Source organism: Dermochelys coriacea, chromosome 2 (genome assembly GCF_009764565.3).
Source record: "Dermochelys coriacea isolate rDerCor1 chromosome 2, rDerCor1.pri.v4, whole genome shotgun sequence".
Lineage (NCBI taxonomy): Eukaryota > Metazoa > Chordata > Testudines > Dermochelyidae > Dermochelys > Dermochelys coriacea.
Window position 1 is genome coordinate 263,922,874 of NC_050069.1, and position 26,844 is coordinate 263,949,717.

Sequence of the window (26,844 nt, forward strand, 5' to 3'; positions counted from 1 at the left end):
CCACTGGATGAACCTGAAAATTATGAAAATTATTAGAAAATTATTAACTTAATTATGATACTTGTAATTACCATGTACTGCTAAGACAGCTGTGCTCTGCTGATCTCCACACACACAGGTATAATCACCAGCATCATTGTCATCTAGATTGTGGATCTCCAGCTCTGCAGTGGTATCCTTCTGTCTCATTTTGTATTTGTCACTTGGCTTGAGCACCTTGTGTCCCTTCTTCCACTCCACTGGGGCAGCCTTGGTCAGCTCACAGCGCAGAGTGACTGCGCCACCTTCTGTGGCTTCTTCATTTCTTAATTCTTCTTGGAAAAGTACCGGTAGGGCTAAGGAACAAAGAGTGAGGAAACATTCTCACAAACTCCAGAGATGACAAATAAATTAAATTGATGGTCACAAGCTTCTGTCCATGTCTAAATATTCTTCCACTCATTATGGAATTGGTCACTTCATAAGAGGTTCAAGACTGGAAGAGCAAATGTCTTGTTGGTCAGGATGATGATGGAAGGAGGAGAGTCAGGCAAGAACAGAGATTCAGGAGATCTGAATTCAGTTTCTGGTTCTAGCACAGAATTTCTTTGTGACCTTGGACAAGTGCCCCATGGGCATGATGATAATACTTCCCTACCTGACAGAGAGATTGTGCAGATAAACCTAAATAATGTCTCAGATACTGAGGCGATGTGGGCCAAATAAGTAGACAAATATGGATGTATTGTTAGAATTGTAAGAAAGACTGCACAGAACCATCTCTTGCTTGCAGTTTTACTATCCTGAGACCTTAAAACTGTCAGCCAAATGTTAAATTATAACCAAAGACCTCTCTTCTCATTTAAGCAATATAAAAATTCCAGCCCCACCTTCTCTCCTGGCTCATTCTGAAACAAGCAACACAAAAGCAATGCAAGTAAATGAAATCCTTCCAGAAGAAGTATAATGTAAGCACGAAACATGCACAGATTAGATGGAAAATAGAAAAACACACAGGGTATTAAGAGCAAGTACAAGAAGTAGGACTCCAGTGAGTTAGATGGAGATCAGGAAAAGGGAAGGAAAATGTATTATAGAAGAGTCCGATTATGGTAAGATGAGAATGGGAGTTTAGTGACTGTCAGTATTGAGTTTTCCAAAGGGAATGGTAGAAAAATCACAAGTTTAAAAAAAAATTCTGATTTTTTTTTTTTACCATGCACTATCAAAGCTGCCGTGGTCTTCTGGTCTCCACATACACAGGTATAATCGCCAGAGTCCTTGACTTCTACATCATGGATGACTAGTTCTGCAATGGCACCTTCCTGCCTCATTGTATATTTGTCACTTGGTTTGAGCACCTTGTGCTTCTTTTTCCACTCTACCGAAGCAACCTTGGTCAGCTGACAGCGCAGAGTGGCTCTTCCACCTTCCGTGGCTTCCTCATTTGTCATTTCTTCCTTGAAGCGTGCAGGCAGAGCTGAGGAGTTCAGAATGGACAGAGTACATGAACATTCACATTACGGCAACTACCTGGCATGGATGTCAAACACACTAACCCACAGAATTATCAAATTGTGATCCATGGACCCCCAGTGGTCTGCAAAGCCTTCCCTGAAACGGAATTAATCATACTGAGGACCACATAGTGGTGGCTTGGGAGGTTCAGAAAAGACCCTATCCTAAGGCAGATCTCTCTTTTTATAAGGTGCCCCACAGAATGAAACAGCTAGAGAACCATCCTCGTCTTTCAGATCCCCTTCAGGGCAGGGACCTCCTTTTTACTGTATCTGTATCGTGCCTAGAGCAAATGATTCCTAAACCTGATTGACATTTCTAGGAGCTATTGTAATACAAATAATAAATAAAATAATAGGGTCACAAATGAAATGGCACTGGCTGACATGTCCTTTCTCATTTAGATGTGTCCTTGCAATATGCCTAATTCAATATAACATGACTGTCAGTACCTCCCCAAGGAAATTCTTCTTCTTTCGTATGGCTTGGGTAAGTAGCAACGATTACAAATTTATATCTAGATTTGATAGCCAGCACATTGCTGCAGCAGTGAGCTGGTGCATGTCCTTTAGGCCCCTGGCAAAAGAACAAAGGAGACATTCAAATATGATGTGCTCCATTGCTTATGCCTGGTGACCACAGTCGCATACAGGTGTTTGCCTCTTTTTCCATTTAAAGAGAGTTTTAAAGAGCAAGACAACAACCTTCACATGGTGCTCCTGTTAAGTGTTGGTGGTTTTCGTGCTTTGTGGAAATTCACTAACACACCAATGTCATCAACTAGCCACTGGATGTCACATTACCGACCTCCCAGTGAAAGTAGCAACGATTCTATTTCCTGCCAAGGAAATTTAATACACTGTTCAAAATTGATAAGGAAATATGTCTCTTGTCATGGTGTTGGCTGTTACCATGATATCCCCCATTCTTGGAATGTAACATCACAACATTTATCGTGATAAAATTAATGTTACTGTTTTAACACCTACTATTGAACATGAAAATCAGAAGGATTTGCAGTTGAAATTGAGGTGTACTTCCCAACTCTCTGTGGAAATTTCTGCAATGAATGCATGGCCAACATCTGGTCCAAACAATGCCAACAGTCTATTTCTATTTCTGCTAAAATTTTGCTAAATTCATCAGCCATATTTAAGAAAATTATAGCACATGCATTTTAACTTTTTAGTTATACAGACTAAATTATCGCAGGCTGAAAGTAGGGCTGTAATCCAGTTGATGATACCATTATTTTTCACAGAACAGATAGTAGAAAATTATGCACTTAATTTGGGATATATTATTTACCATTCACTGTTAAGGCAGCTGTAGTTTTTTGGTCTCCATACATGCATGTATAATCTCCAGCATCTGTCAGATCTAAATCATGGATCACTAATTCAGCAATGGTGCCTTCCTGTCTCATTCTAAACTTGTCACTTGGTTTGAGCACTTTGGGCCCCTTCTTCCATTCCACTGGGGCAGCGACCTTGGTCAGCTCACAGCACAGAATGGCTGCTTCACCTTCTCTGGCTTCCAAATTCTTCAATTCTTTTTTAAAACGTGGAGGAAGGACTGAGGAGCATAGGATGAACAGACAGTGCATTAAAATCCAAGAACTAATTGCAGCTGGGTGGCTCCAGGAGATTAGTGTATTAATCTTCAGTCTCTAGTAATTTGGGTTACAACATACAGTATCTAAGAATCAAATTAAAATGATTTCATGGGTCTCATTTGAGTCCCTGGTTGACATTTTTCCAGTGCACGAAGTTCAGCACATTACAACCAAACTGGCAGTCTGTTCTCTGAGACAGTCAAGCTCAGTGTTAGAATAGCTGCAGTGTAGCAGGTTAGGACTGAGAGGCATCGTCTGGCATATATAATAGAAGAAAGCTTGCCCTGAACTTTCAAGAAGGTACAGCTAGTCTACTTGTGCTGTTATTAGGTTAGCATTTAAAACATATCCAATGTACTATTTAAAATTGCAAGCTTTTATGGGTCAACTTGGTTTCCCACTCATCTTCTCTCAAGTTACCTATTAAAATAAATGAAATCTCAGTAATATGATTAAAGAAATGAATTAAGGGGAAAACTCAAACTGTTGCATGTAATTTTGCCATGACTTAATTATTTACCCCCAAATTCTATTAACATGACAAAAAGGAGCAGAAAAACCTCCATAATGTTATACCAAACCCAAATTATGGAATTTAAGTGAAGAAAATTCATAGTGGTTGTTATAAATACAATAGCAATATAAAATGACCGATGATATCAAGATTAGTTTGTGATCCTAATTGCAATCATAGAGGACATTGTAGAAAATTTCATATTATTTTTTGTTTTACCATGCACTGTCAAGGATGCAGTGGTCTTCTGGTCTCCACACACACAAGTGTAATCTCCAGCATCCTGTTCATCCAGGTCATGGATTGTCAGCTCAGCAATGGCATCCTTCTGTCTCATTTTATATTTGTCACTAACTTTGAGCACCTTTTGATCCTTCATCCACTCCACTGGAGCAGCTTTGGTCAACTCACAGTAGAGAGTAGCTGTCCCACTTTCTGTGACTTCCTCATTTTTGAGTTCTTTTTTGAACAGTGCAGGCAGGGCTGGGGGATGTAATAGGGACAGAAAATGCATCAAAATCCATTAACTCAGACTTTAATTTATACCTTTCTTTTAAATTATGAGATCTTGATTTATGCAGTGTTGTTGTAGCTGTGTTGGTCCCAGGATACTAGAGAGAGAAGGTGTGTGAGGTAATACCTTTTATTGGACCAATTTCTGTTGTTGAGAGAGACTAGCTTTCAATCTTACACAGAATCTCTCTCACCAAAAGAAGTTGGCCCAATAAAAATACATTACCTCACCCACCTTGTCTCTTTAGATATTGATTTAGCAGCCTAACCATACGTATGGCATTAAGACATAACTTCCAGAATATGATAATTGTCAGTTCAGTATCAAAGATACCTTTCTTGAGAAGTATTCAAACAATCAGTAATAAGGTTTTTAATGGGCTTATAAATAATTGTACAGAAGATAGTTTGTGGGGCAAAGGAAGTGTGGGCTTGGTGTGAAAGAGAAGACAGCATTTGGGTTGGGAGAAAGAAGGAAGGAATAAAATGCAGGGAAAGGGGACAGGACATAGACGTGCTTCAAAGGTTAAACTATGATTTCAGAAGCATCTGAACTTTGAGACTTATCTAAACTGAACAGGGTCTCTTAAGATTTACCCGTTGATCGGCACTATAAATAAATTAACACTGCTGATAGTGTAATTAAGACTGTTTTGTATCACTCACCACCAAGGGTGCTGGAACAATTTTTATAATGGGGGTGCTGATGATGAAAATCATGGAAACCATGTATTTGGCTTTTGACTTTAAGCCAGGGCGTGTGGCAGTACTCCCAGCACTCCTAGTTCCAGGACAACAGCTCATGACAGCAAAACTAACAATAAAATTACCATCGGCAGCCATCAGATTGGATGTTGTAATTTCATCATTAGCACATATCACTGTCACTCCCAAGAAATACTGGGAACCATTTAATCCTGAGGGTCTGATTCCTCCAAAAAGTCCATAACCAAATGGAAGCCAAAATTTTCAGATATGGTTTCCTCAAGTCAGGCACTGAAATCCATTGACTTCAATCAGAGTTGCGAGTATTCAAATCCTTTGAAAATCAGGCCACTTTTATTTAGAAGCCTAAGTACATTCTTAGGGGCCTATAAAATGTTGGCCTTACTAAGTACAGATAAAGTTTTTACTCTGTAAAAACACAAAATGGATCTAGAAAAGGAAGGCATCTGTACCCCCTTTTAGTTCACAATATGGAAGATTATTTTAATACCAAGAGACAAGGTGAGGTGAAATGAAATACAGATGGGTACTATAGAAAGAAAAGGAGTACTTGTGGCACCTTAGAGACTAACAAATTTATTTGAGCATAAGCTTTCGTGAGATGCATTCCGATGAAGTGAGCTGTAACTCACGAAAGCTTATGCTCAGATAAATTTGTTAGACTCTAGGGTGCCACAAGTACTCCTTTTCTTTTTGCGAATATAGACTAACACGGCTGCTACTCTGAAACCTATAGAAAGAAAAAAAAGGAAAGGTGAAAACTAACAGTAAAACAGGTCAGGAAGGGAATTCCAAAGGGAGTGAAGCTCTCTGGAATATTTCTCTTGTAAGGTGGAATTTTTGTTTACCATGGACTGTCAAGACAGCAGAGGTCTTCTGGTCTCCACACACACAGGTATAATCATCTGTGTCTTGTACATCCAGGTCACGGATAAACAGCTCTGCAATGGCAGCTTCCTGTCGCATTCTGTACTTTTCACTGGGTTTGAGCGTTTTTTGCCCCTTCTTCCACTCCACGAGGACAGGGACTTTGCTCAGTTCACAGTGCAGAGTGGCTGTTGCACCTTCTGAGGCTTCCTTATTCTTCAGTCCCTCTTTGAAAAATGCAGGCAGGACTGAGGGACAGCAATAAGGACAGTTGGATTTAAAAATGGGAAAAGTCAAAACTAAATGTTCCCCTCATTTTCCAGTTAATTCCTCCTGAGTTATCAGAACTGGACCATCAGCTCTCATTAGACCAGCTTCACTGATCTCATATAATCAATATGAGAAAAAAATAGATAATCAGATAACCCCCATCCCCAGAAACACAGTATTTGTAGAAAGGAGTAGAAGCCTCACAATCATCACAAATCATTACAGAAGGAAGTGGGTAAGAGGATCAGAAGAGCAGGTCAAAAAACCATTTTTTCCCCTGTGAAATTTCAAATGAAAAAATCTTCATTCAAAACTTTTCAGTTGAAACATTTTGGTTTTCCCATGAGAAGTTTCAAAATGAATTTTTTCTTGTTTCAACCTGAGATTTCTACACAAAATGAAATGACACTCTAAGTCAAAACAAACAAAGTCTCATTTTGAAATGTTAATTTGAAAAGGAAATTTTGTTTAGAAATATCCTGAAGGGAACAAAAAAAAATTTCACCTGATTTGACCTTATTCCCCATAAAAATAAATGTCTGTTTCAGCAAAACTATATTTTTCAGTGGGAAAACTTTCCACATGAAAAGTTTTGAGCAGCTCTAATTGTGAGAGCATGGGAACTCTACAGCAATGCCCTTTACATACAGGACTGTATGTAATCACTTTTCTGTTGCAAAGCTGTAGCACAGGGAAAGAATCAATTTTTCTTAAGGACAGAATGGGATGCAGTGATGTAACTTTTCAGTTTGTTGTAAAGCCTAAATATGAGTCAGGCTATAGGCCTTACTAAGCTAACAGCTTATTGGGAGAATGAGGAGAATAGTAACTCCAACAAAGAAACTTCCAGTGAAGAAACAATGGCCTGGAAACAGAAAAGCCGCAGCAGTTCTGGCTATGCAGGGTCCCATTCTTATGGGTTTGTCCAATTCTTATCTATACTCACTGTTTTGTGTCTGTGTAAGAGCTTGATCCAAACCTGACTGAAGTCATTGAGTAACTTTTCATTGACTTCTATGAGCTTTGGATCAGGACCTTGGCGAGGGATGAAAAAGACCTATAGGTTACATCAGGAAAGGAGTGAGTCTATCCAAACCAATGGAGGGGAAAATGGAATTATTTTTAGCATGCTTCTTCTTTTACCATTTACAGTTACAGCCGCCATGGTCTGTTGGTCTCCACACACACAAGTATAATTTCCAGCATCTGTCACTTCTAGGTCTTGGATTATCAACTCAACAACAACACCTTCCCGTCTCATTTTATACTTGTCGCTCAGTTTGAGGGTCTTGTGTCCCTTCTTCCACTCCACGGTAGGAGCAACCTTGTTTAGCTCGCAGTACAGAATGGCACTTTCACCTTCTGTAGCTTCTTGATTCTTCATTTCTTTGGTGAAAATTATAGGCAGAACTGCAGAATGAATGTGATATGGACAGAAGGGCATCAGAATGGATAAACTCAGAACTACGAATGCTCTCTTCTGTTAGTTATCTAAATCAATGCTGTCACTGTAGCCCCAAAGACTGATTTTTTTTAAAGAAAAAGGTCTCAGTCAGGCTTCTGATTTTGTGCCCTCAATTGCGTAGGGTTATTTTATAGCATTTCAACATCTATCAATCTGATCGGTTGATAAAAATCAGGTGATTATATATCAAAATGCTACATAACCATTAGTATTTGTCTCAGCAAAATCACAGGAGTACAATCAGAGGCCGCTTTTCAATATCAGGCCCAAAATGTTTTCCCTTGACATAAATAATACCCATGCAGATTAGTATCTGGTTTATTACAGTGTCTGTGTTCTCTCTAAAACAGAACTCTTTAGAAGGAAATATAACTAGAAACCACGGTGCCAACTTTTTGCAGTGCTAAAATATTTTAGAGGGGCAAAGAAACAGTTCAAAATAAGTGACAGAATCTACCACAGCATAAAAAAAAATCGATCATTTTCACTAAACTATCCTTTACGTAATGGCATAAGATGATCATCATCATCTGGTCACCGTAGGAACACTGATCCAACATTCCCAGTCATTTGAAGTGAGATAATCTAGTCCCATTTTATAACACAATCCCTAAGGAAAAACTTTCAAACCAGCACATATACAGACCAAAAGACTAGACTGAATTTGTATCTGAGTTGGGGAAAAGAAACATTTAGGTGTCTGTACTACCTTTGATATTTGTACATATAATACCTATGAATGCAATTACATGCAGCTCTCAAGAGGGAGAATGCAAAGAAAGATAAAGAAATTAAAGACACAGGGATACCGGGGGTGGAATGAAGATGAGGATTAAACATTATATTGGAAAAGGAATTTTAAAGGGGAGGAAATTATAGAGTTATATCGTTTCATCTGGCACATCTGCTGCATGTTTCTTTTTACCATTCACTGTCAAGGTCGCTGTAGTCTGCTGTTCTCCACACACACAAGTGTAATCTCCAGCATCCATCAAATCCAGATCAAGGATCGACAGTTCAGCAAAGGGACCCTCCTGTCTTATTTTGCATTTTTCACTTGGTCTGAGAGCCTTTTGTCCCTTCTTCCACTCCACTGGGGCGGGCTTGCTCAATTTACAGTGCAGAGTGACTGTCTCACCCTCTGAAACTTCCTTGTTATTCAGTTCTTCTTGGAAAAATGCAGGCAAGGCTGAAGAATGCAATATAGATAGAGACTGTATCAGATACAGAATGCAGTGAGTAGGATTTTTTTGTGGGTCATCAGATCGTGATAACCATTTTTTTTCCATTCACACATTTTAAAGCCCTAAAAGAAGGAAACTAAGTAAAATATACAGTTAAATACATGTGCATCATTCCTAGAATGGAGCCAGCTTGTAGCAATAAGGATGAGAATAAGTTGTGCATATAGAAGGAAAAGAAATGAGGGAACATAGCTGGACTGTGGCAAACCAATACCACACGGGGGGTTGGGGGGGAATGTTCTTTATCAAGGTGACCCAATGTCACCACAAAGCTGAGGATATGAGTCCTCTTTCCAAAACTGCAGCAAACAAGGGATGAGAGGAGCAGCCATGGATCAGTGTGAATGCTGAATGCCAACATCGTGAGTTCCACAGAGGAGATAAATATAAAACAACCTATTTAATTTTGGGCACATTTACCATTCACTGTTAAAGCAGCTGTTGTCTTCTGGTCGCCACACACACAAGTGTAATCTCCAGCATCCGCCAAATCTAGGTCTTGGATAATCAACTCAGCAAAGCGGCCTTCCTGCCTCATCCTGTATTTGCCACTTGGTTTCAGCACCTTTTGATCCTTCAGCCACTCAACTGAGTCAACAGCCTTGGTCAGCTCGCACTGCAGTGTGGCTGTTCCACTCTCAGTGGCCTCTTCATTCTTCAGTTCCTTTTTGAAATGTACAGGTCGGGCTGAGGGACACAGAACGAACAAATATTTCATCCAAATGCCACAAACTCGGAACTATGAAGTGTCTTCCTCGGGCAATGACTGAACTGTAATTTATTTTTTAATGCCACGGGCCTCATCACAACACTCTTACACCAAGTATGATCTGGCATTCGTCTAGCTGGAAACAACTGAATCCTAGAGAACAAGCTACCTGAAAACTAAGTCCCCAGTAAAGCAAGACTTTTGTGACAGTCAACAGAGGTAGTGATAGACTGTACTATCATGAAAGTGATTGACTGTACTTAATTCCCTTAACAGAGAGGTTGATAATTGCCCAAGGGATCTCATGCTTCAGTACCAATTCAGTAAAATATACGTGCATGCTCTTTGTCTTTAGAAGACTTTATATTGCACACACATGCACTGAATTCTGTCAGGGTAGAGGACAAATGGACATAGGAGGCACAGCGTGATGTGCAAAGAAGAACAAAGAGAAGGACAATAGGACACAGGTAAATTTTGTTAGGAAATAGATGGGGGGGGACTCTCAGGAATGTCATTTTTTTAATGACTTTTTACCATTCACTGTTAAGGTTGCTGTGGTTTTTTGATCTCCAAATACACATGTGTAATCTCCAGCATCCTTCAGATCTACATCATGGATGATCAGCTCAGCAATGGTGCCTTCTTGTCTCATTCTGTATTTGCCACTTGGCCTAAGCCCCTTGGGCCCCTTCTTCCACTCCACTGGAGCGGCTTTGCTCAGCTCACAGCACAGAGTGGCTGTTCCACCTTCTGTGGCTTCCAAATTCTTCAGTTCTTCTTTGATGAGCGCAGGCAGGGCTGAAGGAGGAAGCAGGCATTTATATGATGTGCATCAACGAAATATGGTTGCAACTGTATATGGCGTACACTGAGACAAGGAACAGTTACATGACTCTCTTTCAGTGCCATGACTTTATAAGGATATTGACAAGGATGGCATGGCCGAAAGGCTAGATAAAAAGGGAAAGTGAGCTGGCACTTAAGGAAAAGCCTGGATAAATGGAGGGGTCTGTCTCCAGACCTGATAAATTGGCATATTCATTCGCACACAATTAATTTTTGGGGGACGGGGAAAGAATTAAACACAATTTAAAATAACTGTTGCCAAGCAGTTACTCTGCCAAAGAACCTGCTTTTTAACTCCCTGCAAAAAACTGTTCTTTAAAATCAGATATCTTGCCCCACAGGGCCTTTCAGCTAGATTGTCGAGTTCAGCCTAGTGCCTTACTCCAAAGCAGAAAAGAGGTTTTACTGCAATAATTATTTCAAAGCCTCTGACAGATATTATGTTGTCAACAAAAGGTCTTTGAATGATATTCCTGGATAGAAGGGATACCTAGAGAACACAACAGAAAAGCAGGGACCAGCCTTGGCTGCCTCTCCCTCAGACCCTCCACCCGACCTCCAGATCCCTAACTGTGCAGGGGAAGCCCCTTGCCCTGGGCCCACTAAGACCCTATGCAGTGGCTCTCCTCCCTCCATATATGTGGCTTTGGTGAGAGAAATTGTAGGGACGAGTTAGCCAGAGACTCAACCTGTTCGGACTCTTAGGAGCCTCTGCAGAAGCTGTTTAAGCCGGGGACTTTGAACACTGGCGATGTCATCAAAATACTTTTTACAGGTTTGACTGGACATTTGCTGCCTTGTGCTGATTGGCAGTTTGCTCCAGCCCTCCCTCACGGACTCCTCACCTCAGCATCACTCCACATCTGCTCCTCATACTCTCCGTCTTTCCTTCCTTGCCCAACCATCCCCTTCCCTTCAATATTCCCTCTCCTTTCTTTTGTCTTTGTATTTTAAAGCTGCCAACTAACCTCTCACATCCCTCCCAGAAAATCTTGGAACTAACACGATGTTTGCCACCGATTGCTCTGCTTATGTATTACGTCCTTCCCCCCAACCCGTCATCAGTCTTCTCTATCTAAACTATCAGCTCTTTGGGGCAGGGTCTATTGGCCCCTCTGTGTTTGTTCAGCAGCTTGCACAATGGTACCCATTTTAGTCAGTCCCTAGGCATTATCATAATAAACATGATTAATAACAACAACAGAAAGTGATGAAAACCTCTACCGTGGATTTTGACTTGAGCAGTCGTCTGCTGGTCTCCAGTATCACAGGTGTATCTTCCAGCATCCTCCAGCTCTGCATTGTGAATGAGCAGCTCTGCCACACAACCCTTCTGGTTCAGCTCATACTTGGCACTCTCCTGGAGTATGGCTCCTCCCTTCTTCCACACCACTCCAGCATCGGGTTTAGTGATCTCACAGCGCAAAGCTACGGTGCTCCCCTCTTCCATTTCTCTATTCTGCAGGTTTTGTTTAAAAAGGACTGGCAGAGCTAAAATATACAACCAGAGGTGATCAATATTGTGTACAGACCATGTCCACCACTCCCATATGACAATGCTCTGATATGGTCTACCCTTTCAACAGCAGTCAAGAAAGATGGCCAGTATGTTTGAAACTAAGAGGAAGTATTCTTATTATTATTGGACTTGTGACTGGCAGTGTGGTGTATTCGGGTGTGGAACAAGTGCAAATTCCTTTCAATTGTATAAAACAAACAAAAGGAAGAACTTCTTCGTACAGTGCACAGTCAACCTGTGGAACTCATTGCCAGGAGATGTTGTGAAGGCCAAAAGTATATCTGGGTTCCAAAAAGAATTAAATAAGTTCATGGAGGCTAGGTTCATCAATGGCTATTAGCCAAGATTGTCAGGGATGCAACCCTATGCTCTACATGTCCCTAAACTTCCAAATGCCAGAAGCTGGAACTGGACAACAGGGGATAAATCACCCACATTGCTTTAGTGTAATGTGAAATTGCACTAAAGCAATACAGATATTACTGAGTACATATATTATTGTTAAACCTTAATTATGGACCCATAACTGGCTCCTCTATAATAAAGAACTGCCATTAAATTATAGCACATATATTAAGTACTGCATAAGTAAAATAAATTGAAATCTACCAGCTCTGCCTACCATTTACTTTCACCCGAGCAGTTGTCTTTTGTTCTCCAGTGCTGCAGCTATAGTCTCCAGCATCTATTGATTTGGCATCTTGAATAATGAGCTCTGCAACAGTGCCGTGTTGCTTTAACTCATACTTGTCACTGGGTTGTAGAACTGTATCTCCCTTTGTCCATTTTACTGGGATGCCAAGTTTGCTCAGCTCACAGGTCAGTTTGACTTGACTTCCTTCTTTAGCTTCCTCATTCTGGAGTTCTCGTTTGAAATGAACTGGCAGAGCTAAAAATGTAGAATTGCAGAGTGTGACCATTGAAGAAAACAAGAGTGCCTGGAAATCACTTTCCCCCTTTTTGCTTCATCCCACATGAGCCCTTTCACGTAAGATGTAGAATCACAGAATGTCAGGATGAAAAAGTGCTTAGATTTTAATAATCCATCTCCAGCTGTCAGTGCAATATATTTTTAATAACAACACAAATATTATTTAAATGGTTTAAACACTTAATAGTATGAGATCTCAGTCTCTCGTAATGTGGAGACTCTCTACGGGCCCAATCGTGAGAGAAACTGGACACCTTCAATTCCCCTGTATCGCTATTTGCATGTCTGCTTCATGCTGTGAACTACTGAATACACAGAAGAGGGGAACTGTTTTACACCATTTTTGTCACTGCGGTTAGTTAAAGGTATCCTTTCTCTAGTACTACATTTTGCAGTCAGGGATGTGAGAAGTTGGACTACTCTCCGGACAGGTGTTCAGAGCTAGCCCATTGACATATAAAAAAAGAGAACTAGCAAGGTAAAATAATACATACAGAAAGAGAACACAAGGATAGGACAAACAGCATGACAAACAATAGCTGACACATTAGTTTTCCCAGTCAAGGATCCCTTCTCCTTATAGGAAGCCTAACACATTTTTATCAGACATGAAGATGTACTAACGTAGCAAACACTGCAAAGCATACACAGAGAGAAAGGTGAGCAGATAAATAAAAGAGTCCCACTGAAGATTGCCACACAGCCTCTGTCAGAAACAGTGATTTCAGACTGCAAAGTGAATTAGTGAAGAGTAGGTGGCATCCAAAGTTTCTGTTAGTGTTGACTGTGGAAGAGGAAAGAGGAAACATCTGGTGGGGTTTCCTGCTTCAGATCAGTCACAGTAGAAAGTGCTGGTGCTTGATGGTCTCTGTTTTCACAAACGTGTTCACTATTGTCTTCTAGCACAAGGTTATGAATATGCAGCATGGCACTTACACTTTCTGATTCATCACACACTAGTTGCTTGGCTGAAGAACGACAGCTCCTTTCCTCCATTCCACTTTCAGCCCTACTTCGGTGCACACACCCCTTTCACAGAGCCCTGCCTTTATCTACCACTTCATCATTCTGGAACTCTTGAGTAAATTTCATGGGTTCATAGCTGGACGGGGCATGGCAGTACAATGTGATATAGCATGTGTCCTTATCCCATGGGCCATCTACATCTACTGTTCTACTGCAGATCTCTTGAATCCATTCGCTTAAATCCTTTAACCCTCAAGAGGAGAAATTTCAAATCTATTGTAGCTGCTGTGTAACATAAAACATTGCATTTCTTTTTCTTGATAAAAAAATCCTCTCCTCACAAGTGTCAGAGCCAGTTCCTATTGAAACCAATGGGAGTGTTTCTATTGTCTTTAATGGGAGTTGGATCAGTCCCCTAGTGTGGTACTAGGGGACTGAGTAACAAGATGAGTAACAACTACAAAGACACATTTGTCACATTGTTAAGATAGTTCTTCCTTCCATTCTTAGGGCAAAATCCTGCACTCCAGAACTCAGTTCTAAATGGTGCTCTCCCCATGTACCTGGAGAACTGACATTCACGGGAGATGAGCACACATAAGGAAGCTGACTGAAAATCAATGAGCATAACTGAGAAGGGTATTTTCCTTTCAGTTCAGTAAACTTCACCCAGCTCCAGCCCCAGCCTATCCTTGCACTCCGAAGCTCATTTCAATCTCAGAACAAATGTTTTGTCTATTTTACACTTTTTCACCTGTCTGGAGGCTGTCCAGCTGAGTTAGTCAGAACATATCCTGCATTACAGTGTGAAGAGATGGAGTTAATTTTCAGTTCAGTTGCAGCCAGATGTTAAATTGTTATTTTGACCTTTATGTTAGGAAGCATCACTCCAAACTTCCTTACCCTTGACAGTGACAACTGCACTACTTTTAGCTGTTCCAGCCTCACACTCATATCTGCCACTGTCTCTCTCTTCTGTCCCATGAATGACAAGCGTGGCTTCAAATCCCGACCGGCTGATCTTATACTTAGAGGAGTTTCTAAGGGTCTTCCCATCTTTGCACCACTTTACCGGGCTGTCTGATTTGGAGGTTTCACAATGAAGAAAGGCATCCTCTCCCTCAAAGACTTTGGCATCAGCAAGCTCCTTTGTAATGATGCAGGCTTTCTCTAGAATCACATAAAACTTGTCTGAGATTTTCAGAGGGAGGGGAGCAGCACATTCCTTACATGTGATTATTTATACCAAAGATATGGTTCAATATTCTGCAACTTCATTATCGCAAAAGAACAATTTGGGGGTGGGAGGCATTAAGCCCTTATAGTGGGGCTTTCTACCTGTAGACATGGTTTTGAAAATGCCTGGTACAGTATGGCAAAATCCAGGGGCCAAATGTCTCTGTGAAAGAATATGAATCAGGGATAAGTCACCTACAACAGGCATGGTTTAACATTAACTAGGGAGAAGCATGAATTTCACTAGTTCAGGAAAATTCCCCTAGAACCCCTTCAATATGAAAAATGCACAACATGATGCTTCTGCCTAAACAATAAGGGTACATGTGCACAGTGAGAAACCTGATCCGATACGAAGCGCATGGCAATGCAAATTTGTCAGAACCAATCAACTGTTGACTTCTCAGTGGTTTTTAAAGAAGTGAATCAGAAACTGGTTTCTGCCAGCAGATTGTCACAAGTTTTTGCCACTTAAATGCCAGGATTTTGCTAGTAAAAGCGGCTTTTTGCTTTCTGAAAACAGCTGCCCATTCTGCAGAGCAATGTCAATTTTATAAAATGGTGCAAAGTTTCACCCTTTCTAAGCTGTTCATGTGATTCTTCAAAAAGTGTTCAATTTGATGCAGCAGAAACCAAGTATTATACTCAGCTCTGCATACTGAAGTATTTTTTTATGACTCCAAGAGGTACACAGCCTGGATCCTAAATTCATTACATTCAGGTCATGTGGCCTCATTGACGCGCTCCATTTGCCTCTCTCTCTTTCTCTCCCCCCCTTGTTTTTCAATACTGACTTCTCTAACTAAAGAACTCATATCACAGGACCTAATTTATAGCATTTACTGCTATCTCTCCACCTGCACACATATACCACTACCCAGTGCTGGCCTGTACTCTTTTTATCCCTTCCTGCGGCCTTTATGCTTGAATTACCTTTAACAACCAAACTGGCAGATGTTTTCTTATCACCAGCTTCAAAGGTAATGACCCCCGAATCCTTCAGTGACAGTTTTTTCAAGGTTAGCAAGTGATATCCTCCAGGATGAGACTGGATGTCATTAAGTTCATTGGTATGGAGTGGGGTTTTATCCAAAAACCACTGCACATTGCTATATTCTACTGGAGAGATTCTGCATTTGAACACGGCAGATTCTCCTTCTACCACATCAACATCTTCCAGATCTTCTGTTATTAGTATTTTCTGGCCTGAAAGGAACACAGACATATCAATTGCTGGACTCCTTTGCTTCTATCCCTGTGTTCAAATAAAGGCAAAGGGGAATGCCAATGACATGACCTCCAGCACAAGTGCTTTTGTGAAAGGAACACAATTCTTGGTACAGAAGGTTTAAATACAATTCCACTGTTATTGATCAAAGAATTCAGAGAAAATAAATATTTACGGGACACACCAGAACAGGATGAAGACAAATTCAGGGCACTAAACTACATGTCATTGATTTGTAAAGATCCCAGTACACACTCAGGGGAAAATTACAATTCTAATATTTTAATCTCCCCAGAATTTCAGAAATGAAATCCATTATATGGACCTGAGAAAAGAATGAGGCCCTTAATATGCCATGTGTTCTGGACATCTAGGTTCATTGAATGGATGTTCCCAAAACCCCTGTCTGGATTTATCATATTTTGCTAGACCACATACAACTTTCTTCTTTAGCGGTGCTACCAGCCAGACTCCAACTTCTCTGTAAACAGCCAAATGACAAACACACTGATAAGTGGAGATTTAATTTGGGAACTATGTTAGTAATTTATCTGTCAAAGGAAAAACAAGAAGCAGTCCTGGAAATCAGTCTAAGAACAAGAAAAAAAAAGATTATATATACATAAAGATATTCCGGATGTCAATGTGAATTACAACACAAATTCAAGAAGTGTTACTGAACCACAAAAACCAATGTACTCCCATAGTTTTCATGGACTAAGCTTGTTCCACATTTTCAGTCATATATTTGAGCTTAATAACATTGTCCTTTCTAGTGGTTAAATCAAATATTTTATAGGTCAACAAAGTTGTTTAAAGCTGGCATTAGAAATCTTTCACATTGTGCAACAGATGCTGTACGACATCTTATGCAAGACCCTGGGTCCTCCCTATTATAGGGTAATTTGGTGCTTTTGGAAAGCTAAAAGGTTGTACACTGTTTCTTTTGTAAGCTCAACTGGCAGATAATGGGAGGATGTAGTGGGGCAGTTGCCCCACTCCAGGAGAGCAGGGGTTAAAAGCAGCCCTTGGAGAGGGCTGTGGCTGGGACCTAATTAGAAAAGGGGTTAAGGGCAACCGCAGCTGTGGCCACACCCAATCAGGTCACAGCTGGCCTTAATATAAGGGCTAACGGAGGAGCTGGGGCAGTCTCACTCCAGCCTTGGAGTGGGAAGGACCTAGCTGCTTGAAGGAGCACAGGGTAAGCAGAGCAGAGCAGAGCAGAGCAGTGCTGGGGAAGGGCAGGCAGAGCTGGGGAGGAGCTCAGGCCTGGCGAATCCCCAGGCTGAGGCCTTGCTGAAGGCCAAAGGAGATACTGGGGCTGCAGGGAGACATCTGGGCCAAGAAAGGCAGCAGGTCCAACCCCCTTGCCAGTGATGAGTGGCCATCACAGACTACAGTTTGCCCCAGGGAAAGGGGGCTAGATGATGATGGGCAGTAGCCACTGAGGCAAGGTGGGCTTAGAGGGTTGGGAGTTCCCCTGGGAGGCAGACCCAGAGTGTGGTGGCACTGCAGTGGGCAGAACCCCAAGGGAAAGGGGCACCAGGGTCCAGAAGAGACACCAGCCAGCAGAGGGTGCTCAGAGTGCTGGAATCGAGCTAATTCATGGACGACCAGCAGGAGGCGCTGCGCTGGTGAGTGCTCGATCTGCTACAGAGGGGCAAGAATGCAGTGTCTGTCCCTGAATCCATAGCAATTTTACAAGACACTGCCACGGAACCTAAAATTGTATTGTTAAGTCAATCTGAGCTGTTCCTCTTCTCTTTGTTGTTTCATCAGTTTCATTTCAATAACCATTTCCCCCTGATAGCGCCTTTTTGGTGCTGCAATCAGAGGTGCGTGAGGTCCTCTGTACATTGCGACATCAGCGGTAACTCAACCAGTTACCGTTCACTCCCTCCAGTAACCCTAACCTGAAAACCCTAATGCTGCTGCTTGCCTTGGTCATCTTTCCCATTGACAATTGTTATTTGGTGCTGAGGAATCCCTCTTCCTGCCCCACCAAATGGGCACCGTTTAGATTAACTAAAACAGTTTTGACTGGGCAAAGGTACATAATCTTGCCTGAGGCAGGTGTAGCGTGGAGGGAGTCACAGTGCAAATCTGCAGCCTCACCCTGCCTCGGTCAATATAGCTCCAGATCTGAAACAGCCCCTGCTATTCCAGTCCTGAACTCCCACACCCTCCAATTCTGTCAAAGCACCTCAATCCTGACCTGCAATTTCATAGAATCATAGAATATCAGGGATGGAAAGGTCCTCAGGAGCTCATCTAGACCAACCCGCTGCTCAAAGCAGGACCAATCCCCAACTAAATCATCCCAGCCAGGCTTTGTCAAGCTGGGCCTTAACCTCCAAGGAAGGAGATTCCACCACCTCCCTAGGTGCTTCACCACCCTCCTAGTGAAAAAGGTTTTCCTAAAATCCAACCTAAATCTCCCCCACTGCAACTTGAGACCATTACTCCTTGTTCTGTCATCTGCTACCACTGAGAACAGTCTAGATCCATCCTCTTGGGAATCCCCCCTTCAGGTAGTTGAAGGCTGCTATCAAATCCCCCCTCATTGTTCTCTTCCGCAGACTGACTAATCCCAGTTACCTCAGCCTCTCCTCATAAATCATGTGCTCCAGCCCCCTAATCATTTTTGTTGCCCTCCACTGGACTCTTTCCTATTTTTCCACGTCCTTCTTGTAGGGTGGGGCTCAAAACTGGACACAGTACTCCAGATGAGGCCTCACCAATGCTGAATAGAGGGGAATGATCACGTCCCTTGATCTGCTGGCAATGCCCCAACTTATACAGCCCAAAATGTCGTTAGCCTTCTTGGCAACAGGGGCACGCTGTTGACCCATATCAACCAATTCATTTCAACCAATGGGACTGAAGCATGCAGATTAACTAGATGGAGGGAGTGATGATTGCTTAAATTACCTCTGATGTCACAATGTTCCTCTGCCTGCAGCACCAAAATGAGCACTATGTGGAAATTAGGCTTTCCCCGAGTTCTGGTTTTTTGACTATCTCCAAAATCAATAGAGCTCATCCCAGCGGTGCCTAGAGCATTCTCTGAAATGTTAGACTTGATCAGATGTGGTATTCAAAGGTTATTGCATTACTGACATAGAAACAGAGGAGTTTTAGGCCTCGCTTTGTTTGGCCACCTGGAAGGTCACACAATTCATTGCTTCTGTAGGCTAAACTCATTGCACTCCTGTGGAGTGTTTAGATTTTGACGAATCAGGATATTCTGATAGAAAAATCTCTCATCTCCCCATACCTAGGGCTCTGTGAGTTCCCCATTTCCAGCTGTCCACTTACTAAGGTTCCCACTGTCTCCTCCCACTCTCTCCGCAGGTCAGGAGATTTTTGTGTGCCCTTCTCCCCTATGGATGTTATCACATTACAGACAGACAAAGAAATGCCATTGAGTCAAGCATTAGGCCTCACTTTACCTGGCCAATTAATATGCATTAGTGTACAACCGACCCTAAATTACAGAAGGGTACAAAATTAATTCAGCTACTTGAAAACGCAGAATAAAACATACCAATGGGCCAAAAGTATGTATCTTATGCCTGGCCTAAGTGCACAGGTTTGGGACAGCGGTTTGCCACAGGGCTCAAGAGAAGCAAATCCTTCTTCCGTGGCAGCAGAAGGATTCTCCAGCTATTACCACTTCCTGAAGACTGCAGCAGCCACTCTGCATACAAGCCCTGTGCAGAACTAACCACACACACATCCGCCACCACCCCTTTGCTCCACAAATCCTATCAATCACATATATACACACACATACTCGTGCCCAGTTTTTAAATTGCACCCATAGCATTTCAGGCCTAAATTTTCAAAAGTGACTAGTGATTCTGGATGACCAATTCAAGTCACCTTAAAGGGTCCTGATTTTCAAGAGTGAATGCTCAGGCAGTTTCTGAAAGTCAGCTTCCTTCAAGGAGTCTCAATCTGGGCACCAAAAAAAATGGAGGGGCCAAAAATCATTAGCCACTTTTGAAAACGTGAGCCTCTAGGCTGTAATCCGATTGGCATCCCTTAACTCACCGTGCTCAGCTGCCAGTAAGTTGAGCTCAGCATTATAACACACACACTTCCTGCCATCTGACAGTCGTGCAGTACTTGGTCATGCATTCAAGCCGTTCATACCTTGCACGATCAGCTTGGCTCTAGACTGAGCCTCGCCAACATCGCAGGTGTAGGTGTCGCTGTCACTTTTCTCTAAGGCATTAATAGTGAGCTGCAGGATGTTCCCTTTCTGGATGATCTCATATTTCTTGCTTGTCTTGAGCTCGACCATCCCTTTCCGCCAGGTCACTGTGGGTGCGGCTTTCTCAGTCTGACACATAAAAACAGCGACTCCTTTTTCATCAGCTTTCAGATCTGAAAGCTCCTTCAGAAAGCGATTGGGTTTTTCTGAGGAAAGTGACAACCAATGGTTAGCCCAACATAGTCCTCAAGTACATTCTAAACACCCTGGACCGAAGTCTCCACTGCTTTGCAATCATTTACAGCTGTCCGAAGTGAGATCTGATCAGAACAGTAGCACTTTTACATCTACCATGCACAGGTGTGTACACGACTGTACAAGGAGCAAAGCTGTTGAGAATCAGACACTTGTAAAGAAACAATGTCATTAGTCTCCTTTCTCAGTGGCACCTGTATTAGGTATGCCCATGGTCTGTTATAGAATTCATAGAATCATAGAATATTAGGGTTGGAAGGGACCTCAGGAGGTATCTAGTCCAACCCCCTGCTCAAAGCAGGGCCAATCCCCAACTAAATCATCCCAGCCAGGGCTTTGTCAAGCCTGACCTTAAAAACCTCTAAGGAAGGAGATTCCACCACCTCCCTAGGTAACCCATTCCAGTGCTTCACCACCCTCCTAGTGAAAAAGGTTTTCCTAATATCCAACCTAAACTTCCCCCTCTGCAACTTGAGACCATTACTCCTTGTTCTGTCATCTGCTATCACTGAGAACAGTCTAGATCCATCCTCTTTGAAAACCCCTTTCAAGTAGTTAAAAGCAGCTCTCAAATCCCCCCTCATTTCTTCTCTTCTGCAGACTAAATAATCCCAGTTACCTCAGCCTCTCCTCATAAGTCATGTGCTCCAGCCCCCTAATCATTTTTGTTGCCCTCTGCTAGATTCTTTCCTATTTTTCCACATCCTTCTTGTAGTGTGCGGCCCAAAACTGGACACAGTACTCCAGATGAGGCCCACCAATGCCGAATAGAGGGGAAAGATCATATCCCTCTATCTTCTGGCAATGCCCCTACTTGTACAGCCCAAAATGCCGTTAGCCTTCTTGGCAACAAGGGCACACTGTTACTCATATCCATCTTCTCATCCACTGTAACCCCTAGGTCCTTTTCTTCAGAACTGCTGCCTAGCCACTCGGTCCCTAGTCTGTAGCAGACAATGAAAGACAATGTACTAAATTCCACGGCAAGAAATTCTCTCTCTCCCTGGTGAGAAATGCAACGATTTCCAGATGTAGTTCACTAGCCCCTAGTACTGAAAAGAGACATGTACAATGAGTTTAGGGATAAATCCAGGCCTCCACTTGAATTATAACTGCTGGCCTAATTTTCATAGATTTTAAGCCGCTCTGAAAATCAGGTCACGTGATAACAATATTACTTTTTGAGACCTGGATTTTGGATTGCCTTGGAATTGGTTTGATACTTTTCAAATCATACAGCACTGAACACACTGTCAGAGCTTGATGTATTATTATTTATCATTATTAACATGAATATTTTTTGTACTTATTCAACACCTCAAGGTGCTGTCCAGAGGTGGAGAGGTCTGTCTCATCCATCTGTTACATTTTGGTTTTTAGATTGCAAACTCTTTGGGGGAAGGATTGTAATTTATTATCTGTCTGTTTTGTGCCTGGGATAATAGTTGTGGACTTTAGGTGTGCCGTAAATATAGAGGGAAGTGTAGCATAAAATCCCTCCTTGGCAGCTGAACTGAATCGCCTTATCTGTAAGCAGTTAAGCAGTTCAAATAAACTACTTGGCACCTGACCAGAAGGACCAATGAGGAAAGGAGATACTTTCAAATCTGGCAGGGGAAAGATATGTTTGTTGCTCTTTTTTGTGGTTCCCTCTCCCAGCGGAGGGAGAAGCCAAGCAGGTACAACATCTTCTGAAAATATACCTGGAATAATCCATCTAAAACCACAGAAATTGTAAGCGGGGCAAGGAAATGTGTTAGGTTATCTTTTGTTTTAGCTTGTGAATTTTCCTATGCCACAGAAGTAATTTTATTCCTGTTTTTGTAACTGTGAAACTGAGTCCAGAGGGGAATTGCGGGGGGAGGGATAGTTCAGTGGTTTGAGCATTGGCCTGCTAAACCCAGGGTTGTGAGTTCAATCCTTGAGGAGGTCATTTAGGGATCTGGGGCAAAAATTGGGGATTGGTCCTGCTTTGAGCAGGGGGTTGGACTAGATGACCTCCTGAGTTCCCCTCCCACCCTGATATTCTATGATTCTATGAATCCTATGTGTTTTAAATCTTTTTATTACCCTGTAAAGTTACCTTCCATCTTGATTTTGCAGGTGTGATTCTTTTACTTTTTTCTTTATAATAAAGTTGTTCTTTTAAGAACCCAATTGATTCAGTGTCCTGAAGACAAAGGTCTGGTCTGTGCTCACATTGCTAAGGCAATGAGTTGGTATATTATTCTCAAGCCTCCCCAGGAAAGGGGGTGAAAAGGCTTGGGGGCATATTTTGGAGGATTCCAAGTGTTAATTTTTGTGTAAATCACTTGGTGGTGGCAGCAATACCGTCCAAGGACAAGGAATTTGTACCTTGGGGAAGTTTTAACCTAAGCTGGTAGAATATAAACTTTCATGCAGGTCCCCACTTCTGTAGCCCAGACTTCAGAGTGCAGGGGAACCCTGACAATATGCTACTGCAATATAAATGTTTAATAATAGTAATAATAATGGTGGGCAAGTGTTATTTCCATTGTAAAGATAGGGAAACTGAATCACAAAGAGGTTACCCAGAGAGTCAGCAGCAGAGATGGGGATAGAGACAGTTGCTTCTAAATCCCAGTCCCCTGCTCTAACCACTGGACTCCTCTTTGGCATAGATCGTGGTCTTATTACTCTGGCATTTAGGGTACAATTAACATTAATAAAGTTCAAATAGTTTTTCCTTTATATCATTTTCAGTGTGTGTTTGGGGGCTTTCCCTCGCCATCGCCCATGCAGATCAGTCAGTTAAGTCACACAGTTAGGTGCTGCAAAATTGCGAAGTTTTTTTCAGAAATTACTAATCTAAAAAAAAAAATTGGTCTGTTAAATAAAGCCAGTGGAATAAAATGTCTTCAAAAGTTTTCCAGTTTTTTGGCCTACTCTACATACTTTCACAGGCTCCTGGGTGTTTGTCCACTGACCTTCTACTGTGACTGATGCTTTAGTTTTAGATGTCTCCGTCTCACACGTGTATTCCCCAGTATCCTTGGTCATGGTATCGTGGATGACTAGTATGGCCCATGTTCCCTCTTGGCACAAGTCATATTTTTGGCTTTTCCGGATCGCTTTGCCATCCTTGTACCATTTCACATTTGTGTCAGGTTTGGACATTTCACAGCTCAGGCTGATGTCTTGTCCTGCTGCTGCTGTCTTATTCTCCAGCTGCTTTATAATCTCTGCTGGTTTTTCTAAGGGAAGCAACAATATCTGTTAAAAATCCATGTTCTGGAACTTTATCATTTTTTGGAGCATTAGGCTTCCTTCTATCTAAAAAATCATTTAATATAGATTCACATAACAGAATAAATTCACATTACATTACCGATTTACTTTCAGATAGAACTATCGGGGGGGGGGGGAAGCAAGTGCTCATGTTTAGTGGACATTAATTTTGTTTATTGGATGTCAATGAGCAGCAATTGGGAACTGACAATTAATTACTTACCAGAATGACAGAATGGGCCTTATTTGTAAAAAAGGCATTCACTTTGATGGCTACCGTTTTGCATTCATAGTTAATTATGGGTGCTATTACTGTGGGTGCAAATTGAGTGGCTAGTCATCTAACTGCATTTGCACCTGCAATAATTTGCACCCATAATTTCTGACATGTAATTAATAGTACTCAGAAAACTGCAAGCAGAGATGAGCCCACTTTAAATAGTCCCTTCCCCCCATAAACATTTATTTTAAAAGCTTTAAAGCAATATAAAATGTTTCAATATTTCAAGTTGTTTTTAAGATCAGTTCCTCGTCCAATTGAATTCAATGGAAAAGTTGCCATTTACTTCAATGAGATAAGAATTTTGTCTTAACCTATTTTTTGACATTGCTCCAACTCTGAAATCTCTCTGCACTCATTACCTTTCACAATCAGCGAGGCCTTGGAGTTTAAGTTGCGAGCAGTGAAGACTACTTCCCCAGCATCAGCAGCAACCACATTCCTGATGGCGAGGGTGTATTTCCTCCCTTTGTTAAAGATCTTAAATCGTCCACCACTGTGCACTTCATTCCCCTTCAGCATCCAGTGAAAATCGTCAATGCTTTCATGGGACAAAATACACTCAAAAGTACAATTCTCCCCTTCTTGAACTTCAGTGCTCTTCAGGCGTTTAGTGATACCAATGTTCAGCTCTGAAAGGCAAGAAGGCAGGTGCTACAGTTATTTAGGATTGGAGAAAAGTGGTATTGTATAGCAGTCAGAGGCCTAAAAGGGCAACCAACATATATGGAAAGGCTTAAAATTCACATGAAGAACAACACTGAACACTATCTGAAGGGTTAGGAGAATGAGACAGGGAAAAGCACCACATTCTTCATTTGCATATTCAATATTGTGGAAGAACTACTACTAAGTTATCCCTTAATGCCAAGTGTAACCCCTCCTCCTCCACTGAGTTGTAGGGATGGGAAGGGGACTTGACAGAACCTGGACAATTTGCACTAGAATGAGCATGCTTAGGAAAAACAAGCATCCTCTGTGAAATGGAGTCAAGATTCCATAAAAGCTGGAGACAAGAATGTCAGTCAGGAAGCCTCTACACCTGTGCATGCGGTGAAGGTCTCCACTCACACTGGCTCTGAGAAATGGGATGTTAGTGATTGTTTGCCATGTTGTGACCTGCCCAAGACAGCTCAGAACACATGGGCATTTGAAAGACTTGGGACACTTTCTTCCTACAGATAGTAACAAGGACTGAGGAACAGGGGCCTGTGGGTATTTTTTTCAAATGGAGGATATAATTCTGTTTTTGTTTCCCCAGAATAGACTCTAAGTTAACATGTTAAACTCCATGTTATTTTCTTTAAAGAAATCCATATTTCTTCTTTGCATGCATATGTATGATCAACATTTTTATTAAGGCATTTATTTGTCATTTTGGCTCATCATTTTTATTAACAGAAGGTTCAGAAGGATTTGCTCCATAGCTCAGTCCAGTAAACAGCTGAACCCAGCAGAGAGGTGTGCAGCAATTTGCACCTCTGCTATACTAAATGCCTCAAACTAAACGAATGATAAATACAAGGGGAAATGATTGGCCATCTTATGAAAGTTAGCCATAAAATATGCCTTATCTAGGAAGAAAATGAGTAAATAAAGTTCTTGAAAATGTGCAGATCTACAATGTCTGCCACTAAAATGTTTTGAGCTGCCAACAAGTACCATTCAATGCTATTTGAGATGTCATAGTTTTTTCCCTATGCTTAGAATAGAGAATAACTGATTGCAGAGACATCTGTGTATCATTTGGTAACTACTGAAATCTTGATTTTAAAATGGAGACGACTGTGCCTCATGAAGGAGAATATGTGACTCAAAAAGAAGCATGCAGCACTCATTCATAGCGCCATTTAAAAGAACACAGTCGTTTTCAGCTGCACCTACCCTGAATGCTGACTCGTGACTTGGCACAGTCAGTGCCAATATCACATGTGTATAAACCAGCATCATTCTTGTCCAGATCGTGAACAATGAGACACAGTGTTTTCCCAGCTTGCATCTGCTCATACTTGTCACCAGGAATGAGCTCCACATTGTCCTTCTTCCAGATGGGGTTGACCTTTGGTTTGGAGACCTCACACTCCAGTGTGATCACACCACGCTCCTCCCCAACAACATCATCCAAGGACTTCATGAAGACAATGGGCTTCTCTGAAGGAAATTAATGAGGGGGAGGGAGGGAAACAAACAGGACATTCAGACTAAACAACTTGCTGTATATTCCAGTTGATTAAAGAGGGCTTAATCAAACTCTTGTCATGCTCAGTGCAGCCATGACCATATACATTGGGAATCGAAGGCACTCTCACACCTCATGTCCCTGGAATTTATTTTGGAGGGAGGGGGACCACAGTTTTCAATAACCCCTTTGTTGTGGGAGTAGGGGTGTAGAGATGATCTGCATCTCCATGCCATGGACAGCTATTTGCAGTGCTGAGGTCCCATGGAATCATGGTGCTCCTTGAGGTGTACTGTGGCTGTTATGATTCATATTTCTTTCTGCAGTGCAGTGCCTGTAACTGGGCCTTGGGGTACAGGTGCACACCCCCATGGACCTATTATGGCCCGTGGGCCCTTTAAAACTGGAAGTTGTAGCCACAGGACACATGACTGGGAGCAAGCATGTCATGTCCATGCAGAAAACCAGCTATAAAGCAGGGGTAGCCAACAGGAGAGACCTAGGGTCAGGGAA

General features: G+C 41.9%; 1 protein-coding gene across 1 annotated transcript in view; it reads right to left on the minus strand.

The window, feature by feature from the left end:
* The window catches only part of OBSCN (obscurin, cytoskeletal calmodulin and titin-interacting RhoGEF), a 292,040-nt gene that overhangs the window by 167,525 nt on the left and 97,671 nt on the right, over positions 1 to 26,844 (minus strand). The window contains exons 36-50 of the mRNA XM_043509759.1: positions 26,037 to 26,303; positions 24,515 to 24,784; positions 23,572 to 23,838; positions 20,308 to 20,574; positions 12,411 to 12,677; positions 11,494 to 11,760; positions 9,958 to 10,221; positions 9,132 to 9,398; positions 8,393 to 8,656; positions 7,146 to 7,412; positions 5,714 to 5,980; positions 3,846 to 4,109; positions 2,806 to 3,072; positions 1,196 to 1,459; positions 72 to 335 (exon numbers count right to left, since the gene is read on the minus strand). Coding sequence (XP_043365694.1) covers positions 72 to 335; positions 1,196 to 1,459; positions 2,806 to 3,072; positions 3,846 to 4,109; positions 5,714 to 5,980; positions 7,146 to 7,412; positions 8,393 to 8,656; positions 9,132 to 9,398; positions 9,958 to 10,221; positions 11,494 to 11,760; positions 12,411 to 12,677; positions 20,308 to 20,574; positions 23,572 to 23,838; positions 24,515 to 24,784; positions 26,037 to 26,303 — 3,993 coding nt within the window. The remainder of the gene's footprint in view (positions 1 to 71; positions 336 to 1,195; positions 1,460 to 2,805; positions 3,073 to 3,845; positions 4,110 to 5,713; positions 5,981 to 7,145; positions 7,413 to 8,392; positions 8,657 to 9,131; positions 9,399 to 9,957; positions 10,222 to 11,493; positions 11,761 to 12,410; positions 12,678 to 20,307; positions 20,575 to 23,571; positions 23,839 to 24,514; positions 24,785 to 26,036; positions 26,304 to 26,844) is intronic.